Source organism: Meles meles, chromosome 3 (assembly GCF_922984935.1).
Source record: "Meles meles chromosome 3, mMelMel3.1 paternal haplotype, whole genome shotgun sequence".
Classification (NCBI taxonomy): Eukaryota; Metazoa; Chordata; class Mammalia; order Carnivora; family Mustelidae; genus Meles; species Meles meles.
The window spans coordinates 183,460,975-183,483,281 of record NC_060068.1 but is presented as its reverse complement, the minus strand read 5'-3'; the positions used below and the strand labels follow the sequence as shown (position 1 = coordinate 183,483,281).

At 62.0% G+C, this 22,307-nt stretch overlaps 1 protein-coding gene across 3 annotated transcripts in view; it reads right to left on the bottom strand.

Annotated features, from left to right (window-relative positions):
- Positions 1 to 446: 446 nt before the first annotated feature.
- The window catches only part of LPCAT1 (lysophosphatidylcholine acyltransferase 1), a 41,160-nt gene continuing 19,299 nt past the window's right edge, over positions 447 to 22,307 (bottom strand). Inside the window, exons 3-14 of one of the 3 annotated variants that reach the window (XM_045999615.1) lie at positions 21,502 to 21,716; positions 17,447 to 17,559; positions 16,372 to 16,432; positions 16,062 to 16,120; positions 14,036 to 14,070; positions 12,771 to 12,825; positions 10,310 to 10,392; positions 7,250 to 7,375; positions 6,550 to 6,703; positions 5,430 to 5,528; positions 3,746 to 3,884; positions 447 to 2,361 (exon numbers count right to left, since the gene is read on the bottom strand). In XM_045999615.1, coding sequence (XP_045855571.1) covers positions 2,177 to 2,361; positions 3,746 to 3,884; positions 5,430 to 5,528; positions 6,550 to 6,703; positions 7,250 to 7,375; positions 10,310 to 10,392; positions 12,771 to 12,825; positions 14,036 to 14,070; positions 16,062 to 16,120; positions 16,372 to 16,432; positions 17,447 to 17,559; positions 21,502 to 21,716 — 1,324 coding nt within the window. In that variant the 3' untranslated portion in view covers positions 447 to 2,176. The other 2 variants (XM_045999616.1, XM_045999617.1) reach the window with 2 other exon arrangements.

Genomic DNA, 22,307 nt, shown 5'->3' with positions numbered 1-22,307 from the left:
TCTCAGCCCTTCACTGCCTGGAGCAGAAAAACAAATGCGAGACCCCGTCTTGTTCTGACGTCACAACGCGTGTTTACGGCCTTCGCTACAGGGATTCCGGAGATCAACCCAGCGCCGCGGCAAACAGCCACGCGCGTCCGTGCCTTCCAGTGCTGGCCACCGGCCCGACGGGGCTGCACTGCTCCGGGCCTGCCTCTGGATCCAGGAAGACTTTCCCACCTTTTCCAAACACGCTGGGTGAGTTGCCAGAAGCCCCACCTTGACTGGTTCTCTGCCACCGCCCAGGTCTACTGTTGTCTTTCCTTTCATTTTGATCTAATCAAATTTTCCCACTCCGCAGGGAGCCCAGCGTGGGCTTGAGCTCATGACCCTGTGATCAAGACTGCCCAGGCGCCCTGCTGTTGTCTCGCGAGTAAAAAGCCACACGCGTAAGAAAAGACGTCAGGCGGGTGCAACTACATTTTATTCATTCCACGGAAAATCCGAGGGACCCCAGTCCTCCCGGGGCCTCTTCCGTCCGCACCTCCCACAAAAGGGACGGACTCCCATGCTGCGCACACGCACGGTCCGGGACGCCGCGGACGCCCAGCGGCGGCAGGGAAGGGGATCGGGAGGAACAAACGCCTGTCCTGGGTCTGCTCTCAGAGACTCTTCCTGAGCGCTCGGCGGCCCCTCATTCAACAAGCCCTTCATGTGCAGACCCGGGGTGCGGGGGCCCCGTGGGGGTCCCTACCCGCAGAGTATCTTCGTTTGTTTGCCTCCTTCATGGGTCCCTCGGACGTTCCTCTTCCAAGAATGAGTTTCTGTGCGTCCTGCAGCTACAAGCTGGCGACCGTGCGCCGGGGAGGCTGCGTGTGCGGGCTGGGAGCGCGCGCCCGCACGCCCGGGAACCCGCGAGCGTTTTTTCTGGTAGCCCTGGTGGTCACATTCTACGGAGACACCCAAGTACAACCTCCAGTTCATTTAGAAATTCGGAAGGACTTTTTCCCCCAAGCAAACCCAGAGGCTTTGCTTCAGACCCTGCTAGAGGCTGTGGTCCCGTGTGCTTGAGGAGTGGGCGTCTGGCGGGAGCCGTAGTCTGGGCTGGGCCGGTTGAGAGACCCCCCCCTCCCCCGCCCCTGTGTGCGGAGACCCTTCTCCTCGCCCTGACTCAGGCCCCAGCGCCTTCTGGATGCCCGGCGGGGGCCGCGGGGTGGGACACGGTTGGGACGCAGGAGGCGCGCCGCGGGTGGGCGGCCAAGCAGGTGTCCGCACCGAGTCCCCTGCCGGGACCCGCCTCCCACCAGGACCTGCCGGTTGCCCCAGAGGGGGCCGGGGGACCGCGACCTCCTGCGACGCCCCCATCCCACTGGCCCTCCGTGCTTCGGCAGGAGCCGGGCCGCAGGGAAGTGGACGACTTTATGTTGAACAAACACGGAGCTGGTGACGTCTATAAAAAAGGGGATTTGAAAGGGATTAAAGAAGCAGAAAAGGCGTCCGGGCTGGGGCGTGCGGCGGAGCCAGACGCTGGAATGTGCCTGGTCGAGAGAGACCACAGAGAGATTTAAGTCAAAGCCCCAGACAGCCTCGGGTTCTATCAAAAAAGGGCCCATAAATAAATATCCTCTGGTCCTCAAAGGAAAAATGAAGTAGAAAACAATTTTTTCTTTTTTTTTTTTAAAAATGCTGAATGCTTCCCGAAGTATGTAAATGAAGTTTAGAAAATACTCGTGAGTTCTCACAAATATAGAAACGCTTAAAAACCCGACAGGGCCCGGCCACGCTGTGGCCACACAGGCAGAGGATTTGTGCTGGAATCAAGGTGCACGTGGCACGTCCCGGTCTCGCGCGTCGCGTGTGCGCGTGGAGGCCCGTCCACCTGCGCGAGCCGCCGGGCGTAGACTCCAACGGGGATGTCAGCAAAGACCATGGTGGCCAGTGACCCAGGACAGTGCAGGGGACTCGGGCACAGCTGGTGCCGCGGGAGGGACAGCGCCCCGGGGCCCACACAGCCCTGTCCCTCCGCGGCCATCCACAGTGACCAGGGTCAGAACGACCCCGGGCGTCGCGGAACTCAGGCCGAGGCCAGCACACACACAGCACACGCGGGAGAGCGCCCGGCCACGTCACGGCGAGCAGGCTCACGGCCGGGCGGTGACGGGACGCACAGGGCCACGTCTCTCCGGAACCTTCTGTCCTAGTCCAGTTTCTCACGGCAAGGTTTCCTTCCAAAGTCCGCGTTTTCGGGGCTGAAGTCCGCACAGAAGCCGTTGGGGCTGGGAGCGAGCGGCGTCTGTGCGCTGCCGTCCGGACGTGCCTGTGTGGGCTGGAGATGCTCCTCCGCGAAGTTGGGGAACGTGTCTGCGAAACGGCAGAAATCCGCTGGGAAAAGACGGGCCCAGGTGAGCTGGGGGCAGACACCCGGAATCAGGGCTCCCGTCCCTGGCCTGCAGCTGCCCCAGTTCACCCTTCCGTCGGGGCCGGAACCCACGCCCTCGGAGGGAGGGGAGGCAGACGAGAGGGGAGTGGACAGGAGAGGAAGGAGGGGAAGAGGGACAGGGAGGGGAGGAGGGTCGTCCTGTTTTCCAGGCTGCTCATCAGAGAGCGGCCTGCTCAGGGCTCTCGGCTATGCTCTTTTGGGGGAAAATCTCCAGAAAGCAGGATGTGGAACCCCGCAGTGTGCTCTGGGGCCTGTGTGCTCGTCAGAGGATCTGGTTGGGGACAGGACAAAGTGTCCATGTGAGGACCTGATCTCGGCACAGCAAGAGCTGTCGAGGGACACGGCCATGCTCCGGAGAGACCCGACACGCACCCGGAAGACGGGGCCACTGTCCGCGCCGGTCACAGGGCTGAGCAAGTCTGAGGCCGTGCCTCTCCCAACAGCCCTGGGACCCAGTCCTGGGGTGGACGGTGCCCTCCAAGAGCACGGGGACACTCACAGGCCAGGGTGTGGGACTACGGACCCCAGGGAAAACCACCCGTCCTCCTCTGGGGGACACAGAAGGACTTACTGGGAACGTCTGCAGCTGGTCAGCACTCACGTGAGCAGCCCCTCCCTGGCCCAGCACCTGAGCGCACCGGGACGCACGGTCCACTCCTCGTGCAGGTGGACACACACACACACACACACACGCTCTAAATCAACACACACCAGTGTCTGACATTTGGTTGCAATTTTAAAAACACGTCCAAACAAGACATGAACCGTGACCTTTCCTGAGCAAATGTCTCCTCTTTTTCGGCGAGAATACATTCATTTCCAAACGTGCGCACTGGCGGGCCCGCCGAGCCTTTCCCTCAGCCTACAAGTGGGTTTCAGGTCTGAGTCCCCGAGGACCTTAGCTGTCCCAATTTGCATGGCTAAAAGTGATGAGCCCCCCCGCCCCCCAGCCCACGAGGACACGCCAGCAACGGTCAGCCCTGAGGGGCAGGGTCTTGCTGGGGGACCGATACCATGGACCCCTGTGGGCTGTCACGGCCCGGCCTCAGCCCACACCGCCTGCAGCCCCCGGGGATGGCCTGGATCTGGGGCTTGAGCGTGGGCTTTGGCTCTGGCTCTATCCATCCTCTGTACAACTCAGATTCCAGACCCCCCAACCTGCCCCTGCCAGGCCTGGGGACGACCCTCCTTCTGGGAGCTCCATGTTGCACAGGACAGCACGGCCCTGGTGAGCGCGCACGGGCGTCGCTCCTGCTGTGTCCCCAGGCCGCACCTCCACACCCCTGCACGATGGGCCCCTCCTCCCTCTGCCGCTGGGCCGCTCACCAAACGTGATCCGGCCCGTCCCCTCCTGGTCCACGGCCCGGAAGAGGTTGGTCACGCTGAGCTCTGCCACCCCCAGGGCCGTCTTGAGGATGCTGGACAGGGCGTGCTCATCGATGTCGCCGTCCCGCGACCCGTACATCTGCCGGCAGAGGCCAGAGTCACCCCATAACGCCCCAACCATGCAGGCACCCGCTTCCGCTCACGGGGTTCCCAGCGCTCGTGTAGGCCCAACCCCACGGGCTGGGAAGAGCCAGGACTCCACTGACACACGGATCCCCACGGGGCACCCCCATGGGGCATGGAGCTCCGAGCGCATGCCCCGCGCTCCCGCTGGAGGGCCCCAGGCAGCGGTGTGTGTTTCCCGGGGTCAGGGACGGAGCCCACACCCTGGGCTCGCTGGCACATGTGGGCACTCGTGGGCTTTTGCTCAATGACACGAATGAGCCACCACTTTCCTTGGCCTTCAGGAGGTGGCTGGCCCACGGACCCAGCGAAGAAAGACCGAGAGCAAGGCCCTGAAGGGCTGGTGTGTGCTGTGAGCCTCAGTGTGGGTCCTGCAGGGTGAGCCTGTCCCCCCCGTCAGGTGGGCCCAGCCACGCAGGCTTGCGGGGGGGTCACCCTCTCCCCGGCACCCCCTCCTTCTGCAGCCCGGTAAGCCTGCCCCTCCAGCGGGAGCTTCGGCAGACGCCGCCCGGAAGATGGTCTGCTCCGAGTTGGGAGAAACGGGTGGAGCCTGGCCACTGTTCCCAGACCAGACTCTACAAGCCGATAGCAGAGAAGCAGCCGGGTGGGGCCCGTCAGAAGGGGCTGCTCTGGAGGCAGGAGCCGCAGGGAGGCCATAAGCCAGGCGCAGGCCCAGGGCCCTCAGAGTCAGCCTGCTCCGGCCGGAGGAGGCAGGTCAGGTCTTCCTAGACAGGAGCCACCGAATATCAGTGTTGCCCAGTGAGTTCTCACGGTGTGAGGCACAGAAGACGCTGCGCACCAAGGGGGTTTCCCAGCGATGCTCTGGGGAGGGTCTGCTGGGGTCTTGGATTCTCCAAGCAGTGAGAGAGATAAGCAGCCGCTTGACTTATACATCAGATTCTCATGAATCTGGCTATTGGGAATCGCACCTGTAAGAGCTACCCATTCGGAGACCCCGACAGAACTGTGTTTCTGGGTGAGTAAAGCCAGCCCGGCACTATCCAGCCGACGGTGTCCTGGTGAACCAGGAGAATCTGTAGGCGAGCGGGAACCCCCATATGAGTGTCTCCTAGACTCCCACACCCCTGCAGCAGGGGTGAATGGCTGGGCTCTGGACAGGCAGCTCCTTCGCACCCGAAGTCAGTGGGCTGATGAAGAGGTCGCGCAGGGGGACCTGAGAGGTGGGGGCCTGTGCCGGAGGGCTCTGTCACGGCACTGGGCGTGGGCACCCGCCAGTCCTGTCCAGGCCTGCTGGAACCCACGAAGACCAGACCCCGTGCCCTTCTTAAGAGTGTGGGGTACAGACCGCAGGTAGAAATGTTTTTGGGGAGGCTTGGGGGGCAATTGTACAAACAACGGCACATACGAGCTTCCGTGAAAACGGCGGTCAGGCCCACGAAGTCCAGCCACGCAGGAAGGGCTGTGAGAATGTCGCACTGGCCTGATGTGACCTGCGCCTCAGTGTCCCTACGAGCTAAACTCCCGTCAACGCCACACTTGCCTTGAATGCCAGCTGGATGGTGTCCAGAGTCCGGGCAGGTCGGCAGACGACAGACAGAGCAACCACGTACTCCCGAGGGTCCATACTGCCTTCTCCGCTCTGGGGACGAGATGTGCCCTCAGGGGAGAGCCGGGCCCCTCCCGCGGGTCGGGGAGCCGGGCTTTAACACTGACGCCGGATCTTATCTGCCTCCACCGAACGAGTAGTTTTGGAAGAACGTTCATCACCCACTGCCTTTCGCGAGGGGGGCACACCACACGCCCTCTTTAGGCCACGGTGGTCAAGTTTCAGAGCCTGCGGGTCCGGCGCGCGAAGCTTAAGAAAGTTCACGCCACACGATGGCCGTCACTTGCTAAGGTGTTCACTCGAGGAAAACACCCCCACACAGGAAGCGGCACACTCGTGCTGAGGACCTAGTGGCCTGTAGCAAGCAGCGAGCCTGCAGGACGACGGCGGGCCCTCAGCCGCGACGTGGGGAACACCCAGCGCCTGGCCCACTGGGCACTCACTGAGAGCCACGCAGCAGGTCCTCAGTGACCTGGGGTCACCATGGGACAGGCTGCTGCTTCCAACAAGCGGGCCGTTGCCCGGAGTGGGACGAGCCAGGGCCGGCATGGGGGCAGAGGGAGGCTCCTGGCGCACTGTCTCCCTCCCACAGGCCCTGAAAGGCCACCCATGTCCAGGGCTGTACTGGCGAACACGGACCCCCGGTCCAGACACGACGGGTGACTGGATGGAGCGCTGCATGGGGACAGTCCTCGTGCACCGTGGGGAAGGCCGAGGGTGACCCTGTGTGCCACTCGTCGGGAGAGAGGCCCCCCATCCAGAAATTCTGGATTTCTGGAGGAGGGGACGTGGTTTGATATTTTTAGGCTTTTTAGAGATCCCACTTAAAACCCCAAACTACAGGTTTATCCGCAAATGTTAATGTAAGTGACAAACTTCTTGTGCGTTTCAAACCACGGGAGAAAACACCCAACCGACAGGGTGCGCTGGTCGGGGCTAGGAGGGGCCGTTCCCCCTCGACTTCCAAATCCCCAGGCAACGCTTCGAACTAAAACGATACGTGTCGGAAAGCCGGAAGTTTTGCCACGAGACCCCTCCCAGGGCTGCGGCCCACCTCATCAAACAGGGAGAACATGTCCTCCAGCGTGTCCGAGACCGGGACGCCCAGGTACTCCGCGAACTCGGGGAGGCCCATCCGTCCTCCACTCTGCGTCCTGGCGCTTTCGGAGTATCTATCCAGATCTTTCTCAAGCGTTTCCGGCTTTAACCTACACACAAAAAAGGAAAAGATTTTTTGCATTAAAATTACAGAACACCGAAAAACAGGACGTTTACTGTAACAAGACTCAACCAAACGTTAAAATTACTTCTACAATGGGCAGCGGGGTCATTTTCAACAGCAGGTGTTCTAATAGTTTGAAGGCACAGCACGGATCCCGCCTCCGCGTCCCCGCGGGAGGGACGGATGCCTCTCGGGCAGGTGGGTGGGACCGTCCACGGGGAGCCCCGTGCTGAGCCCTGAGGGTTCGGAGACACCTCGAGGAGGCCTGAGGCTGGCACTGGGAAAGCGCCCGCACACCCCGAGCACAAGCACTCCTGTCTGCTTGAAGGCCCCGCCGGCCCTCGGCGCCCCCCGGCTTGGTCACCAACAACGGCAGGGGATGGAGGGCCTGCTAGAAGTTTCCGGAAGCCTCCTGTCTTAGAAAAAGCCCCTCAGCAGGGTTCCTCAGCTCTCCCCGCTCCTGAGCGAGCCCTGCATTGCTGCCGGATGAGCCGGCGCGCGCGAGGGCGGAGGAAGAAGAGGCCGCACTCACCCCAGGCGCCTCACCAGCCTGGCGAACTCGAGAAGGCAGGTGTCTGCGGGGAGCCGGAGCCGTCCTTCCGCCAGGGCCAGCTGGCAGTCCTCGAACGTGTAGTCGGTTACGGAGATGCCCAGCGCCCTGCGGAGAGAGGAGGGCGGCCCAGGGTGACCACAGGACAGTGAGCACGTCGACAGACCGGGGCCCCCCACTTCCCTGGCCCCGCCCCTCGGGGCTCCCGACCAGGTCCGTGCCGCAGTGGCGCCCGCCCCACGTGCCCACCAAGACCCCTGCGCCCGAGGCGCACTGCGGCTGGTGCGTGAGGACGTGCAGCTGGGGTCGGCCACCCCTCCCTCTGGGGCCCACGAGGCTTGTCTGCAAGTCACGCTTTTGCTGAGGTGTCTGTGCGCGAATTTGGTGTCTCTGCAAAACTTGTCTTAGTTAAACAAGAAGAAAACACTGTTAGGAACCCAGGTGGTGTCCGGGGCGGACGTGCAGACTGTGGGAAGAGCTTCCCGAGAGCACGCGAGGCCCGGAAAGCTCGGCTCCGGAGAGTGGACGGAGCCAGCTGGCATCAGAATGAAACCGACTTTTGCAACTTTGAAAAACTAGACTAAAGCATGTCTGCCGAGCCGGTGAACCGTTCTCGAGCCTGGGCTGGGGGCTTGCCACGCAGCCGTGCAGAGCACTCTGTCCCCTCGGATCCTGCGGACACAGCAAGGCCGTCTCCAGCCACTCCGGCAGAGCAAGCCCTAGGAGACGGCAGAAGCCGTCGCGACAGCCTGTGTTCCGTGAGGCAAAGCTGGGAAGGCCTAGTGGGAGGGACACCCTGAAAACCTCCCCTGGGGCTGGACGTGTGGAGGAGGACAGACTTCATCTCCCCACGCCATCCACAGACAGGAAAAGCCATCTCCCGGTCCACTCCTGCATGTCCCTCCCCAAGAGGGCACATCTGGGTGGAGCCTGTGCAGGACAGAAGGACTGTAAGGAACCTGCGGCCGGGGGCGGGGTGGGGGCGTGGCAGGGGCCCAGGCAGCGGCTCCAGCCCGGGCACCTGCCCTGGAGCCCTGCGGGACCAGAGTTGTCACGCACGCCCACAGAAGCACCCCGCCCCTCAGACGCCGGCGACGGGAGCACGGGGCAGTGAGTACTCTGAATGCCGACACGCACAGAAAGACAGCGTTTCAAGTTCACATCTGCCACTAAGCAGGAGCGCTCACTAGTGGACCCCAAAGTCCACTTATGTAGCGCCTGGGGTGCCCCAAGAGGTTAGCCATCGCTGCGGTTTCCACCCTGCTAGGAAGCAAGCGTGCAGCGGGGGCTTCGAGGGCACCACGCCACCGGCTATCTCATTCGGAAGCGCGACTCGTCTTGCAGGTGATGGGGTCACCTTCATCAGGGCTGGCGGTGCCCCCAAGTCAGAGCTCAGCCCTTCTAAAGAACGGCATCAGATTTCAGGAAAAACGACCTTCTTCTACGACAGGAAACACAGTGGTAGAACGTTTGCCAAGTATTTAAGACGAAGCGCCATCCCCCGTAACTGAATGGGCTTTTAATCGTCGCCATGCTCCAATGACACAGTGCCACTGTGGCTGGGAGACAGGCTTTGAAGTCCTTCCACGGCTGGTCCAGTCCCACTCGGCAAACCGAGGTATCACCGTGTGGGGACAGAAGCCAGGAGGACCAGGAGCGCCTCGGGTCATCCTGTGAGGGTGGGGGGAGGTGCGCTCGGGGGCTGCCAGCGACGCTCAGCGGGTCCCAGGCTGTTCTCGGTGGGTCTAAGGGTCAGGAAGGCAACAACCCACTTCCATGTTTCTGGGTTCTCCTGTGGCTGTGGGGGCAGGGCACTGCCCCGTGGCCAATGTGCCCTTTTCCATTCGATGTGGGGTGCTTCCCTGCCCCAAGTAGAGTGTCTGTGACGTAATTACTGTTAAACGTTATTAGCTAATTTATCTGAGGAACTAAAGAAGTTTACCCCCAACCCATCAAGCCTTCGACTCTATGGCGCCGATATCCTTGTCGAGGGTTGAACACCGTGGCTTCCCCCGAACTGAGAGTCAAGGGCATCCTGATGGCCGACCACTCCACACATATCCCGGTGTGGGGTTCTGAGAGCGTCCCACAGGCCTGTGTCCCCAGCGCCGGCCTTCCCGAGGGGTGTGCGGACGGAGTCTGCCTACCCCGCGGAGCTCTAACTCCGCACACTGAGCCTGCGACTAGGCCTCGCATGGCAGCCCAGGACATGGGAGCGCGCGGGTTCTAATGCGCACACGGTGGGGGCAGGGGGTTTACCTCCCGCATCGGTCACAACTGCTCAGCCACGGCGCTGCGAAAACCCCTCCAGAGCCCCGTGAACCGGCCACGGAGGGAGCCTGCCGCCGTGGAAAACCCCTCCAGACCATCACGAACCTGCCACGGAGGATGCCCGCGGAGCCGCTGAGACCCCCTCCCAGCACCGTGGTGGCCCAACGCAAAGACAGTCCAGCTAGAGGCCCCTGCCGCCTGGGAGCAGGAGAGAGAGACACGGCGGGCGAGGCTGCGCAGGCGCAGGCTGACGTCCCCTCATCCAAGACAACCGGGGGCAGTGCGGACTCAGGAAGCCAGAGACTTCCCAACGGCTCACTTGTGGAGCGAGCGGGCCTCATCTCAGGAGATGCGGCGTCTAGTTCCCGCGCTGCATGTGGTGAGCTGGAGGGGGGCCCCGCAAACACACCGGCGCACACGAAGCCGGGAAGGAGAGCCCGCGGGCCGCCTGCCTCCCTGGGGCGCACACACCCGTCAGCGTGGCGGCTGGTTCCAACCGACGCAGGTGAAACTGCCCAAGTTTAGCCACGAAGACGCAGACCCGGTGCGCGAGGCAGCACGGACCGGGGAGCCCGGCGGCCGAGCACAGCCTCTGGCCCGCGTGCGGTCAGCACTTACTTGCTTCCGCCGAGACCCACTCTCCGGGGGCTACTGAGTGTGTCTGGGCAGGCTAAGGAGGAACAGGCCAGTGAACAGCTCCCTAACCCTCCCAGGGCTCCCAGGGGACGCCGCGGACGCGGGCTCTGACCCGGCGGGAAGGGGTGCACTCACTCGGCCATGACGCGCCGCACGTTGCTGGCGAACAGTGCGGGGTCCTTCTTCTCCTCCTCCGACGGGCTGTACACAGGCAGGAACTGAGCAGAGAAGGCTGCGTTACTCCGATGCGCATCACGAGCCCGCCGCCGCGCAATTACAGTCCGACGCAAGGAAGGTCTGTCAAAGCAGCTTCCGTGAGAACCACCCTCAAAGCGGTCACAGTGCATGGGCGCACGCACGCGTCCACGTCCACGCACGTCCACGTGCAAACACGACCACGACGCCGTGGGGGCGCCTGGCCCCTGGGACAGAAGCTCGTGTGTGCGCACTCAGTTCTAAAGTCACACGGAAGCTCCCTTCGCACGCTAAAGAACTACGTGTATGCTCCCCTTTCCAGAAGTCTCTGCTTGTGCTGGGGGTAACACAACACACTGCGTCCACGTGGAAGAGAGATGGTGAGACCTGGCGTCCCCTGCCTCTTGAGAGGCTCACAGACGGCCCCAGGAACGTGCGCCTTGCGCGAGTGACCCTTACTCCGCACGGTCAGTTGTCCCGCTCCGCGCCGACTCTGCTGGGCGGAGACGAGACATCCTCGGCGCCTCGTCCTTCCTGCAGACATTCAGTCATCCCCCAACACACGCTCTACAGACATCTAACCCTGCGGGCGCGTCCCAAAGCCTCGTCGGCTCTTGCCACGCGGTTTCAGGCGTTCACCCCCTTCACCCGCTCACAGGCCCCTGTGAGCACAGCACGAGGGGAGACGCTTAGCGCAAGTTCAAAAATTCAGAGCTGCCTTTAAACTCTGAAAACTGTGGAGACGCCTGGGTGGCTCAGTCGTTAAGCGTCTGCCTTTGGCTCAGGTCAAGGTCCCAGGGTCCCGGGATCGAGCCCCGCACCGGGCTCCCTGCTCAGCAGACAGCCTGCTTCTCCCTCTGCTGCTCACCCCGCTTGTGCTCTCTGTCTCACAAATAAGTACATAAAATCTTTAGGAAAAACAAAGAGCTCTGAAAACTGCAAACGAGGCCTGAAATAGAGAAGCACACACGGGAGGCCAGGAAGCAACCACACGTACCATCCTGGCGGATGGCCAGCCCCCCTTGGACTCGGGCCAGGGACCTTTCTGCTCAGTGTGTTGTAATTAAGTAGCTTCTGCTATACTGAAAAACCTGGAAGCTGGCTGAAATCCAGGCTCACTGGTAAATCCAGGGCAACGCTGCAACTTTTATCAGGAGGTAGCAAATCGCCTCATTAAACCCTTTCCGCTGCACTGGGACTCCCCTGCCGGGGGCAGGGTAGCCACTGATTCCCCTTTTAAGAAAAGAAACTCTAGGGGCGCCTGGGTGGCTCAGTGGGTTAAGCCGCTGCCTTCGGCTCAGGTCGTGATCTCAGGGTCCTGGGATCGAGTCCCGCATCGGGCTCTCTGCTCAGCAGGGAGCCTGCTTCCTTCTTTCTCTCTCTCTGCCTGCCTCTCTGCCTACTTGTGATCTCTGTCAAATAAATAAAATAAAATCTTTAAAAAAAGAAAAGAAGAGAAGAAAAGAAACTCTACTCCTCACCCACTTGGATAAAACAGAGAGGCTGCACGAATGTGGTACTGAATGGAGCTGGGAGAAGGGGTGTCGTGACCTGGGGACCTCCTGGGCTGAACGCCGCAGGCAGGCTGTGGGTTTTCCGCGGATCAAACAGAGAACGACAAGATGACAGAGTTGTATGGTCTCTGTGACCCAGCGGTAAGAGTATCAAGTAAAAACGCCACAGACATAAGTCACTGCACGTGTGCCAATGATAAACACCGCCAAGCTCCGTTAACCATGATAAAAGGAGGGTCTAACTTCCTTGGCGATTTTTAAGAAGCCGATTCTTGCAAAATCCTGCAGGAGACATGACCTGGCCGGTGAAAAGGCCCAGGGAGGTGTGTCTGAGGAGCAAAGAGAAGCGGGAAGACCTAGGAGCAGGCCCGACGACGTGCAATACCGGACCTGCGCAGACAGCGGCGTGACGCTGCCGAAGTCGTGTCTGTGCAGACACCGACAGCCTTATCTCTAGAGATGCCAACGTGACGCTAAACCTGCAGACGCTGGCGAAAGCTCACGTCCGCACAGGGAACACACCTCGCATTGTCTTCGAGCAACGCAACACTATCCGCGGGGATAACGCAACACTGTATCCGTGGGGAAGGGCTGAGTAACACTGTATCCGTTCGGACCACATGCCATGTCCCCTGCAGACACCAGCTACCCTGGATCCCCCAGAGCAACGGTGGAGCAGTGTATCACCGGCTTGGTCTCCGACGCGCTCTGCGCAGACCGCACCGGAGGCTGCCTCGCGCTGGCCGTGCGCAGACGGTGACCTCACACCACGTGACAGTCCAGCTACAGATGCCCCAACGCGACACCGCATCGTGCTGCATCTGGACTCTGATGCTGGACCTTCGCGAGCCCGCGCGTAAGGCTGTCGAACGCGTGTCTGTACCGACCTCGATTTCCACGCGATTGTGAAACTGACAGAGGGTGAGCCACAGGGTCTCCAACCTTGAAAATGAACAAACAGATTCACAGCTTCAGTTAAAAGTTCTCAACGTCTTTTAACTAAAGGACTTAATTCTGGGGCGAACTCTGCCGATGCCCGGCCCCTGCACGGCAGCTACCTTGTTCGGGGCAGGCTGTGCCCCCCTCAGGCCAAGGCCAAGCCTCATAAGGCTGTGATGAGGACGGGGCTACTCTTCTCAAATGGGGTTCCTCACTGTCCCCGCCAAATCCACCCACTCCTGCGGCTGTCCTTTGCCCTGCAGGCACCCATTCCCCACGTGTGTCCTCCAGCTCAGGAACCCTCGTCTACGTGACACTCTCCTGGACCTGGCTGTCCCCAGGCCACGCAGACTCAACAGGTCCCAAGTCGTGCCATCTGCCAGGTCGGCCCCGAGCTCCGGACCTCAGAACCGGCATCACCACCCTGTTCTCTAGAAGTTGGAAACGGGGAGCCATCTGGAGCCTCTCGTCCTTGGGCATGGCTCCTCTCCACAGCGGGCAACTGTGCCCTGAACTCTCTCTCTATACACCCCACCTCTGCCCATCACAGCCAGCCCCAAGCCTGGCCACCAGGGCCCAAAAGAGCCCCTTCACGCCTTTCCCCAGATGCCCCCTGCTGCTCACCATCCACGCTCCACACTCTGGCCTCTGCGACACTAACACTCCGGCCGCCCACGCGGCCTCTCAGGGCACCCCCGCCCCCACCCCAGCATCCGTTCCAGACGCCCCACCCTGGGGGCCTCGGGAGGGCTCTGCCTGGCCCCACCACTCACGTTTCTGCTGTGCCAGGCCAAATACTGGTACCACGGAGGCCTGCTGTCCTAGAACCCCGTGCCCCACCGCGCAGCCGTTCAAGAGAAGGGCCGTCCCTGCCGCTCCCCTTCAGTTTTTCCGAGGAGCTGCAGCACGCGGGTGGGATGGTGGCCACTGAGCCAGCAGGCACGCGTGGGAAGGAGAGAGCGCTCACGGTCACCTTCCCCTGGAGTGGGAGGCCATTAACTTAAGTCCTGGAATCCAGGAGTGTGCGAACAGGCCAGGTTCGCACACACAGTTTTCGCAGCAGGCAGAATCTAACTGCCACCATCAAGCACCAGCGGTCCCGTGTTCAGAGGTTCCACAGTTGCAAAGTAACCAGAACGCAGGGCAGCGACCCGAGTGGGCCTGTGCTTTCCCGCAGGACAGGACACACAAGACAGCACGGAATCTGACTTACGCGCCGGGTCCTTGCCACGTCCACGTGATGGTGTCCTAGGGGCAAGGAAGGAGGAAACACATCACAGCGGCAAATCAGGGCCCTGGAGTCCCGATGTGGGCCCTGCCTTCTGTGCTGCGCCCGCCGTCTGTCCTGGCCCTCGACCCGGCCCATCTCTGACCCCGGAGGGGCCGGTACCCTTCTTCTTCCCAAGTCCGCTATGGAACAGGGGAGCAGGTGGGTGCCCACTGCCTCCCGGCCACCCAGACACACTCCTTCCTCCCACAGCTCCAAGGTCAGCAGCGCTGACGTCCGCCTGAGCGGCCGCCCCAGTCCCACTCTCCAGCCTCCCTGTGTCTGAGGTGCAAACATCAGTTTCCAGCCCGGGACCCTGCTCCGGGCGAGCAGTCCCAGTGACCACTGCCCGCCATCACCGTCACCCACTGCATGAGGCTCATTCCAACCCACACGCCCGCGGACCCCAAGGCCCGGCCTCCACTTGGGGCCAGAGACACCCAGCAGAGGAGCCCAGGCCTGGGGGGGAGCAGAAGAAACCACCGCGAGGCACTGAGTGCGCCCAAACGGCCCCCACCTCAGTCTCAGCCGCATCAGACACCCAGCTGGGGACGTCGGAGGACACGCACCCTGTTTCTACCCTGACTCCGGTCCCCCAAGTGAGCTTCTTTCTTCGGAAGTCCTGACCCCCCTGCCGGCTTCCCATGGGCTCCTGAAAAGCCGCCTGCCGCGGGGGATGCCCCGGCCCCCACCCTGCCCGTGGCCGCTGCTCCTCCGCACGGGTCCATGCGCCAAGCTGTGCGCGGAGCCCCTTCCTGAAACTGGGCAGCTGAGGTCCACGACAGACCGACGAGCTGAGGGTGCACAGTGGCCATGCTGCTTCTCTGACGACTAAGCTGAAAGTTTCTGGAAGAACCCAGTAAAGGCAATTTGCTGAAAGTAAGCCCATGAAACAGGCTTAAAAAAAACAGAAAATCTAGAATTCCACCCGCCGGTGGTTCTCTTGTCAGACACTGGAGAACGAGCGCGGCTCTTCTGAGTTCCAGGGACGCGCCGTCCGAAGCCTCCTATCTGTCAGTTCGTGTGGCGACGGGTTCCGACCCCCATTACTGACTGACTGCTCTCCCCTTGGAGAACCTCTTTTGTGCCATCGGCACCTGGAGGCACGGGGTCTGGTGTGCAAATCTGGGCGCTCCGGGTCGGGACCGGCCCCTCATGCCCGCGGGCATCACCCGTGAGCATGCCGCCGTCTAGACTAGCAATTTCAGGCCCTACGGTGCTGCGGCTGCTGAGTCTTTTTGTTGTCCTAGAGACACGCTGTGACGGGGAGAAAGCTCGGTGCACTGAGCAAACCCATCTCGGTGTCCTCGGTCAACAGTCCAGGGCAGCCAGCACCCAGGCAGGGCCCGGGGACACGAGCCTTGGCGGTGAGAGCCCGACGCCCGTGCGGGTGCAAGACACGCACCGGGAGGGGCCGTGGTCAGCTAGACGCACCGGGCACCGAGCAGCACCCTCAGGTGCTCGGGACCTGCGCCTGGAGTGTGGCCGACTGAGCTGGACACGTACACGGCCACAGGGCCCCCGGGGGCGGGGACAGCTGCGGCTGCTTTAACAGGTGTGGAAGCGGGTTCCACAGCGAGGCTCAGGCCACAACCGTGGAGGCTTCATCCGGCCTCCCTGCCTCCCCCGAGCCGGGGCCCCGTCGAGATCACCAGGCGCTCTGGGGCCCAGACGCCCCCTCCTGCGCTTTGCTTGCACAGAACAGGTGAAGCCTCCCCACGGACTCAGACACGGCAGCAGAGGCTCGTTCGGTACAGACTCACTCACTCCCTATCCTCCCGCCGCCTCCAGCCTCAGGGTGTCGACTCGCTTAATGTCACAGTTTCCCAGGTGACCGGGGAGCAAAGACTGCCGAGGACGCGGGGTACGGCTCACGTCAACTCGGCAGGACCCATCGGCAGGGAGGACGGGCCACCGCTTCGTGACCCGTGACAAGAGGCAACTCACTGTAGTTCCAGGAAAACACACTCACCAGTTTGTTTGGGTACCGCAGGACCACGGGCTGCACGGGGACCCCCGGGATGAAGGCGCCTGCAGGGAAAAGGGATGTCGTCTTACTTTGGCGGCCGGGGTCCTCTCCTTGCACGCCTCCCGCCGGCCCGGAGAAAACAAGCTTTTCCGCTACCCCTTCTTGCTGGATGGTCATCGGGTGCCCAGAAGGTTTCCTCGACAGGGGTGTGGGCCGAGTCACGTCAGGGAAAACCACAGGCTCACCGGGACCCAGGAGGGTCTCCCCCACTCGCTCAAGGAGGAAAAACAGGGAATTTAAAAAAATTATATACCGGGCTTGAAGGTAATGAGGCAGGTCCTGTTGGTACATGTTCCTTCTGGAAAAATCATTATCTTGGAATGAAAAGAAAAAAAGTCAGCTTTAAAGGAACATAATCTGGAAATAGTCTGTTTTCTGCACCGCGGACACGTTGAGATATTTTCGTCATTCTCAGCGCGGTTTAGGCACATGACGGAAGCAGGCCTGGCCGTGCTCCCCGGGCAGGAATTCTCTACAACAAACCTGGGGGCCGGCACCCACCTCCCAAGCGCGTGCCCGGGGCTGATCAAGGCCGCCGTGAGGCCCAGCTGCCGCCGCTCGGACACACCACCAGCATGCAGCGGGGTCCCCCCAGGGCAAAGCGGGACAAAGACACATAGAGGGGGGCTCAGCGGACAGCTCTGGGCTGAAGGCATCGGGACCAGGGCCAGAGCCGAGGCACAGCTGGGCCAGCAACCAGAAGTGCCGCAGATCCAGTGGTTAAACACGTCCCCGCTGGGACTCCTGAATTCCTCTGCTTCCTGCTGACCTCCAGCCACACGACAGCAGCTCAACTCTCCCCTCGGCACGGGCACTACAGCCCACGTGGCTGCTTCCGGACGTGGGGCGGCAGCCAAGCATCCTGGACATCACGACCCCCAGGGGGCTGCCCGCAGGCGAGGGTGCCTGGCAGCCAGGCCTTCCATTCTCCAAGCACCCAGGACCGAGACAGCCCCGGGGCGCTCTAGCTGCCGAGGCTCGGCTCGAAGAAATACAGCTGACGTCAGCCGAGGCTGTCCTGATGCTCCCTCGGGAGCTGAGCTCACACGGACATGCCCGGCCTGGGGTTCTCAGGGCCAAACAGCCACGCCTTATGGACTGGCGCGCACCAGAGGCCGTGCCTGCCGTGGGTCCAGGGATCGCCAAGTGGTCATTTTAGGAAAGACGCTGTGGGCATGTAAGACGCACGCGAGACCTGCCTCGTTCGCCCCATTCCACAATTTCAGGACCGACAGCATCTGACTCAGCACGATCGCGAACTCACGCACTCGTCAAACACAAACGAAGCAAAATGAACCCGGCCCCCAGCTCGAGGTTCACCGCGTTACCTGTGGCCACTTGCCATTGGACTGCGCGCGCCTCCTGATCTCCTCCACGGTCTTCCTGCGGGAGTCCTGGTCGGACCGAGACACGAACACCGGCCGGATGTACTTTATCAGAGCTGCCGGGGGGAGAGGCACTGGTGTGGGGACGCACGGCTTCTGCCGCGCTCAGAGGGGTACGGGGGGCTGCCCACGGCACGCGGCAGAGGCGAGCCCCCCGGGACACCCCAAGGGCAGCAGTGTCCCTGAGGGTGGGCGGCAGGTCATGCCCGATCATGGGGGATCAGGGAAATCACCACAGCTCCCTCACGTGACGGCGCGACGTCCACACCTGCAAGGTGGAAAGTAGCGCCACTGTGTCTACTGCGGCCTGGAAAGCAGGAGAAAGCGAGGGCAGCAAGGCTGACCCCCGCTCTGCGTGGACAGAGGAGGGAGCTGGGGGGAGGTCACAGCTCCAGCGTCGGAAGGGCCCAAGGCGCATGGCTCAAATCCCACCAGCCCGTCACGGGCAGAGCTGTCTCCCTCAAAGACATGGGCTGACGCGCTGACCCCGGGCACTGAGGACTGGGACTTCTCTGGAAATCAGGCACCCGCAGATGGAGTTAAGATGCCACGGTGTCAGAGCAGGGTGAGCCCGGACTCACGCCCAGTGTCCTCGCATGGAGGAGGAGACACGGATGTGGACGTGGAAGGCCATGGGGCGGCAGAGCCCAAGGCCGGAGCGGCGTGACCACAGCCACGGGACGCCGAGGATGATGGGGAGCCGCCAGCAGCGACAAAGGCCGGACAAGGCCTCCTCCCAGAAGCCGTCCTGCTCACATCCTGACTTGGGACTTCGGCCCCCAGGACCGTGAGAAAATCAACATCTGCTGTCTCTGGGCGCCGTGTGCAGCCGTCTGTTGGGGGCGCCCCAGGACACCCCCACGGCGGCGGTCCTGACCGACTCAGCACTGCTGGGGTGGACCGGACCTGACGGCAGCGCCGGGTTCTCGGGCCCGAGGCTCTGAAGGGGGGGAGACGCTGCTTAGAAGAGAAACCCCAAACCGACACGACAGCCGTCCTTAGCGTCCTCTCCTGGGAAGGACAAGTGGGCGGCCGCGGTGGCCGGGCACCCCGTGGCAGTGAGACGCGTCCTCGCTGGGCCCAACATCGGCTTCGGACTTCTGAGCGTTCTAACTACTCGCCTGTGTTGGGCCTCTTCTTCCTGGGGGGTCTTCCCAAAGGCAAAGACCTTTTAAAATTCATTTAAAAAAAAAAAAAAAAAAAAAAAGAACATTCTATCTGGTCATGTCCTCGGGACTCAAAATCTAGGCTGCACATGGGTCCCGGAGAGGTTTTCTTCCGGCTTCTGGAATCTTCTGGAAGCTTCTGTCGTTCTCGCTGATTCCTGCGGACGGTGCTGGGAGCGGCACGCGGGCAAGGGGCCGAGGGGACCCCACAGGACGGGACAGCGGGGAGGCTGCCCAGCTTCCTCCTGTCTGCGCCTGCTCCGCGCTGTCTTCCGGGGAGGGGGAGGGGCAGGCAGGCCGGTGTCACTGAAGAGGCTGGGGCGTCACGAGTGCCCCTGCCTGGTGACGTGAAGAGGTTGTCTCTTCATGGTGCGCGGATGCGCCGGAAGCTCAAGGCAGAGGTGGGGAGAGGCGCTCTGCGCTCCGAGGATGACGGGGTTTCATCCTCTGACCAGTATCTCAGGCTCCCCTTCCTTCTGGGGACCCCCAGGTGAATCCCCACACTGGAGACCTCGTAACTGAACCGCTTGCTTCTGAGGACAGACGGGAAACGTGGCTGCCTGTCGGGTGAGCCCCACGCAGTGTTGGCGACAAGGGCCTGGGGCGCTGTCCTGCCTGAAGACCGTGAGACACGGTCACCTCGGACGCCGCCCGGGTCTGTGAACGCCCGAGGGCCCAGAGAAAGACACTGGAAGTAAACCGACAGCATAAAAATGAGAAAAACCCTTGGGCTGATCGCTCTAGCTGGTTTTCACCGATCTGAAGGGGCAACATTTTGAATAGTTTTAACATTCATCCCTTCACCAAAGTTGTGGGCTGTCAAAGGATCCAGAAGCATCGAGCTTTAAAGAACAAGGATGAGAAGAACCAGGAGGACGGGCCACTGGGCTGCATGGGGGTGGGAGGCTGGGGGGTGAGGCAGGGGCTCGTTCCGGGCCCCCCGGTGGGAGGAGCCTCAGCTACAGTCCTGGGGCACGTCCCGGCGTATTTACCTTCAAGACCCGGAAACAGGGAACGCGACTTGGGATGTGTCGCACGTGACTTCTAACGGAAACCGGCAACAAACGGGTCCGGCCCTCCTGCCCTTTTCTATGTCATCCCCGGCGTGACCGGGGATGCACGGTGAGGGACCCCGCACACGGAGGACACGCTGGTGGCCCTCCCGAGGTTCGGTCCACCATGGGGGGTGCAGAGCTCAGCTCTGACCTCGCAGCCCCCGGCACACGCAGCCCGTGCAGTTGGCTTTGGAACCCTGACCTTGCGATGCGGAGGGCAAAGTGCAGCCATGAGTCTCCATGACACTAACTCAGGACGTGAGCCGTCCCCGAAGGCAAGGCTTCAAGAAGGGTTTGTGTGATTTGTACGTGAAGGAGGGGGAGATGACATGCCCCCCAGATCCCAGAACTTCCCCCGGAATGCTGACATTCCACAGCCTGAAGCTTAAGACCGAAAAGAAGGAATCGCAACAAAATTACAGAACTGAAGTGGCTTCCCGCACGCTTGGTCGGGCCACACTGCCTCATACTCAGGAGCCAGGGACGCCCTCTCAGCGCTTCCCAGAAAGAACCTAAAAAGTACACCGTGTTCTCTGGCAACCAGCGCCTGAACACCACCACGAGCAGGGAACTCAGAGAGTCCCGAGGAGGCGGTCAGAGTGTGGACCCTGTGCCCCTGGCGCTGCGGCTCCAAGTAGCACGCGCCTCCCACCGGATCCGAATCCTCGGCGGACGCACCCGTGGTCTGAACGGTGAGAGGCAGGCAGAGGAGAGGGATGGCCGTGTGGCCTCCCCTCCCCCAGGAGCAGCCTAGAGGAACCAGGGCTGGGTGGCAAGTCCAGGAACAGAAGCCAGGGGGCTGGGAACCAGGAGCAGGTGAGCCAGCCCTGCCGGCACCTGGACAGCTCCGGCGTGAGCCTGGCCGGGAGGAGGCAGGTGCTCTCATCTGTAAAGTGATTCCCCGCATTCCCTCAAGTTCCCAGGAATGGTGCAGCGCACCCCAAAACGATGTGCCCACATCCTAAGCCCTAGGACCGGTGCCTGAAACCTTATTCGGGAAAGCAGTCTTTGCAGATGTAATTAGTTATGTACCTGAGGTTACCCAAAGACAAGTGTCCTTGCGAGGGACGCACAGGGACATGTGCAGGGGAGGCCTGGGAGGAGGGAGGCAGGGGCAGGGGGTCTCTGCCACAGCCCCAGGGCTACCTGGGGGCCAGGAGCGGGACGAGGCAGGAAGGACCGTCCCTGAAAGCCTCTGGAGGAGTGAGGCTTTGGACACCTTGACCTTGACTTCTGGCTCTAGGACTGTGAGTGTAAGTTTCTCCTCTGATGTCAGGGACGGGGTGCTCTCTCACGTGGCTGAGGGACACCTGCACACCTGGGCTTTCGGTCCCTATAACCAGCGCCTGGGGACGGACACTTGTAGGACCATGGGATACGGGCCCTGCACTTGCCACGGGCCAAACCTGAGCAGGCACTTGGACACGTGACGTTCAGGACATGTGTGTGTGCGCGCGTGAGTGTGAACCAACCGAAACCCACAAGAACTGACGTTACAGGGAAGCCGCAGCAGAGGGACAGGAAGAGACGCACCGGCAAGGACCTGTCTCACGTGGTGCGACTGCTGACTGGCAGGGTGGGGTCCGCCCACTCCCGGGAGGGGGGGATGGGGACACGGCACTGGCTTCCAGCAGGATCGGGGGGTCTCACTCACTCCCGGGGGGGTCCGCAATCATTCCCAGCAGGAAGGGGGGGTCTCACGCACTCCCAGCAGGATGGGGGTCTCGTCTCTTCCAGCAGTTGGGGGTCTCATGCACTCCCGGGGGGGCTCACTCACTTCCCCATAGCGGGATGTCTCTGCTCTCTGCCTTCATCACGATGGACGACATCGTCAGGGTGACGGCGATGGCATCGAAGTAGGAGGAGTGTGGCGCCAGCGTGAGGATGGCGGCCTCCGACGGAGAGGCCTGCCGACCCTTCGTGACCACCCAGTGGAAGCCTCCGGAAAACCACATGGTGCGCATGATGGCCTTGAGCAGGAAGTCCACAGCCCTGCAAGAGACGGCGCTGCGGTCACGCCAGGCCAGAGCTGGGGGCCGGGGCACCGCGCTCAGCTCGCCAGCGCAAGGCTGACCGTGGGGACGCGGACGCTGGGAGCTCGGTGCCGACCTCTGGCGGGTCAGCCAGGGCGCTCCAGGCCCCTCCAAACCCCCAAGAGCGGCTACTGCGGTGTCCAGAGGAGAGAAGACAAGAGACGCAGGGCTTCCCTCCCCTCTACTAGACGGGCCGCGGGATGACGTTTCATCAATTTGTCCAAGAAAACGGAAGTGCCGCCTGCGGCACAACACAGCACGCGAGGACGACGCTGAGTCCCGAACTGGGCAGCGGACCAAGGACACGGCGCGCGGGAGCCACTGGGCCGTAAGCGCTGGAAGGTGGTTCATCACGAAACAAACCCACTCAACTACCGAGAACGCAGTTAAAATCGGGAGTGACGCAGGGGCTGAGACCCAGCCACTCCTGTGCCCGCCCCGGAGGGTCCTGAGTTCTAGGAACCGATGACCCGATGCCCCGTTGCTAAAGCAGGCCTCTCCCGGGTGAAACTCGATGGACGGTAAATGTGGAAAATTAAATAACCACCCG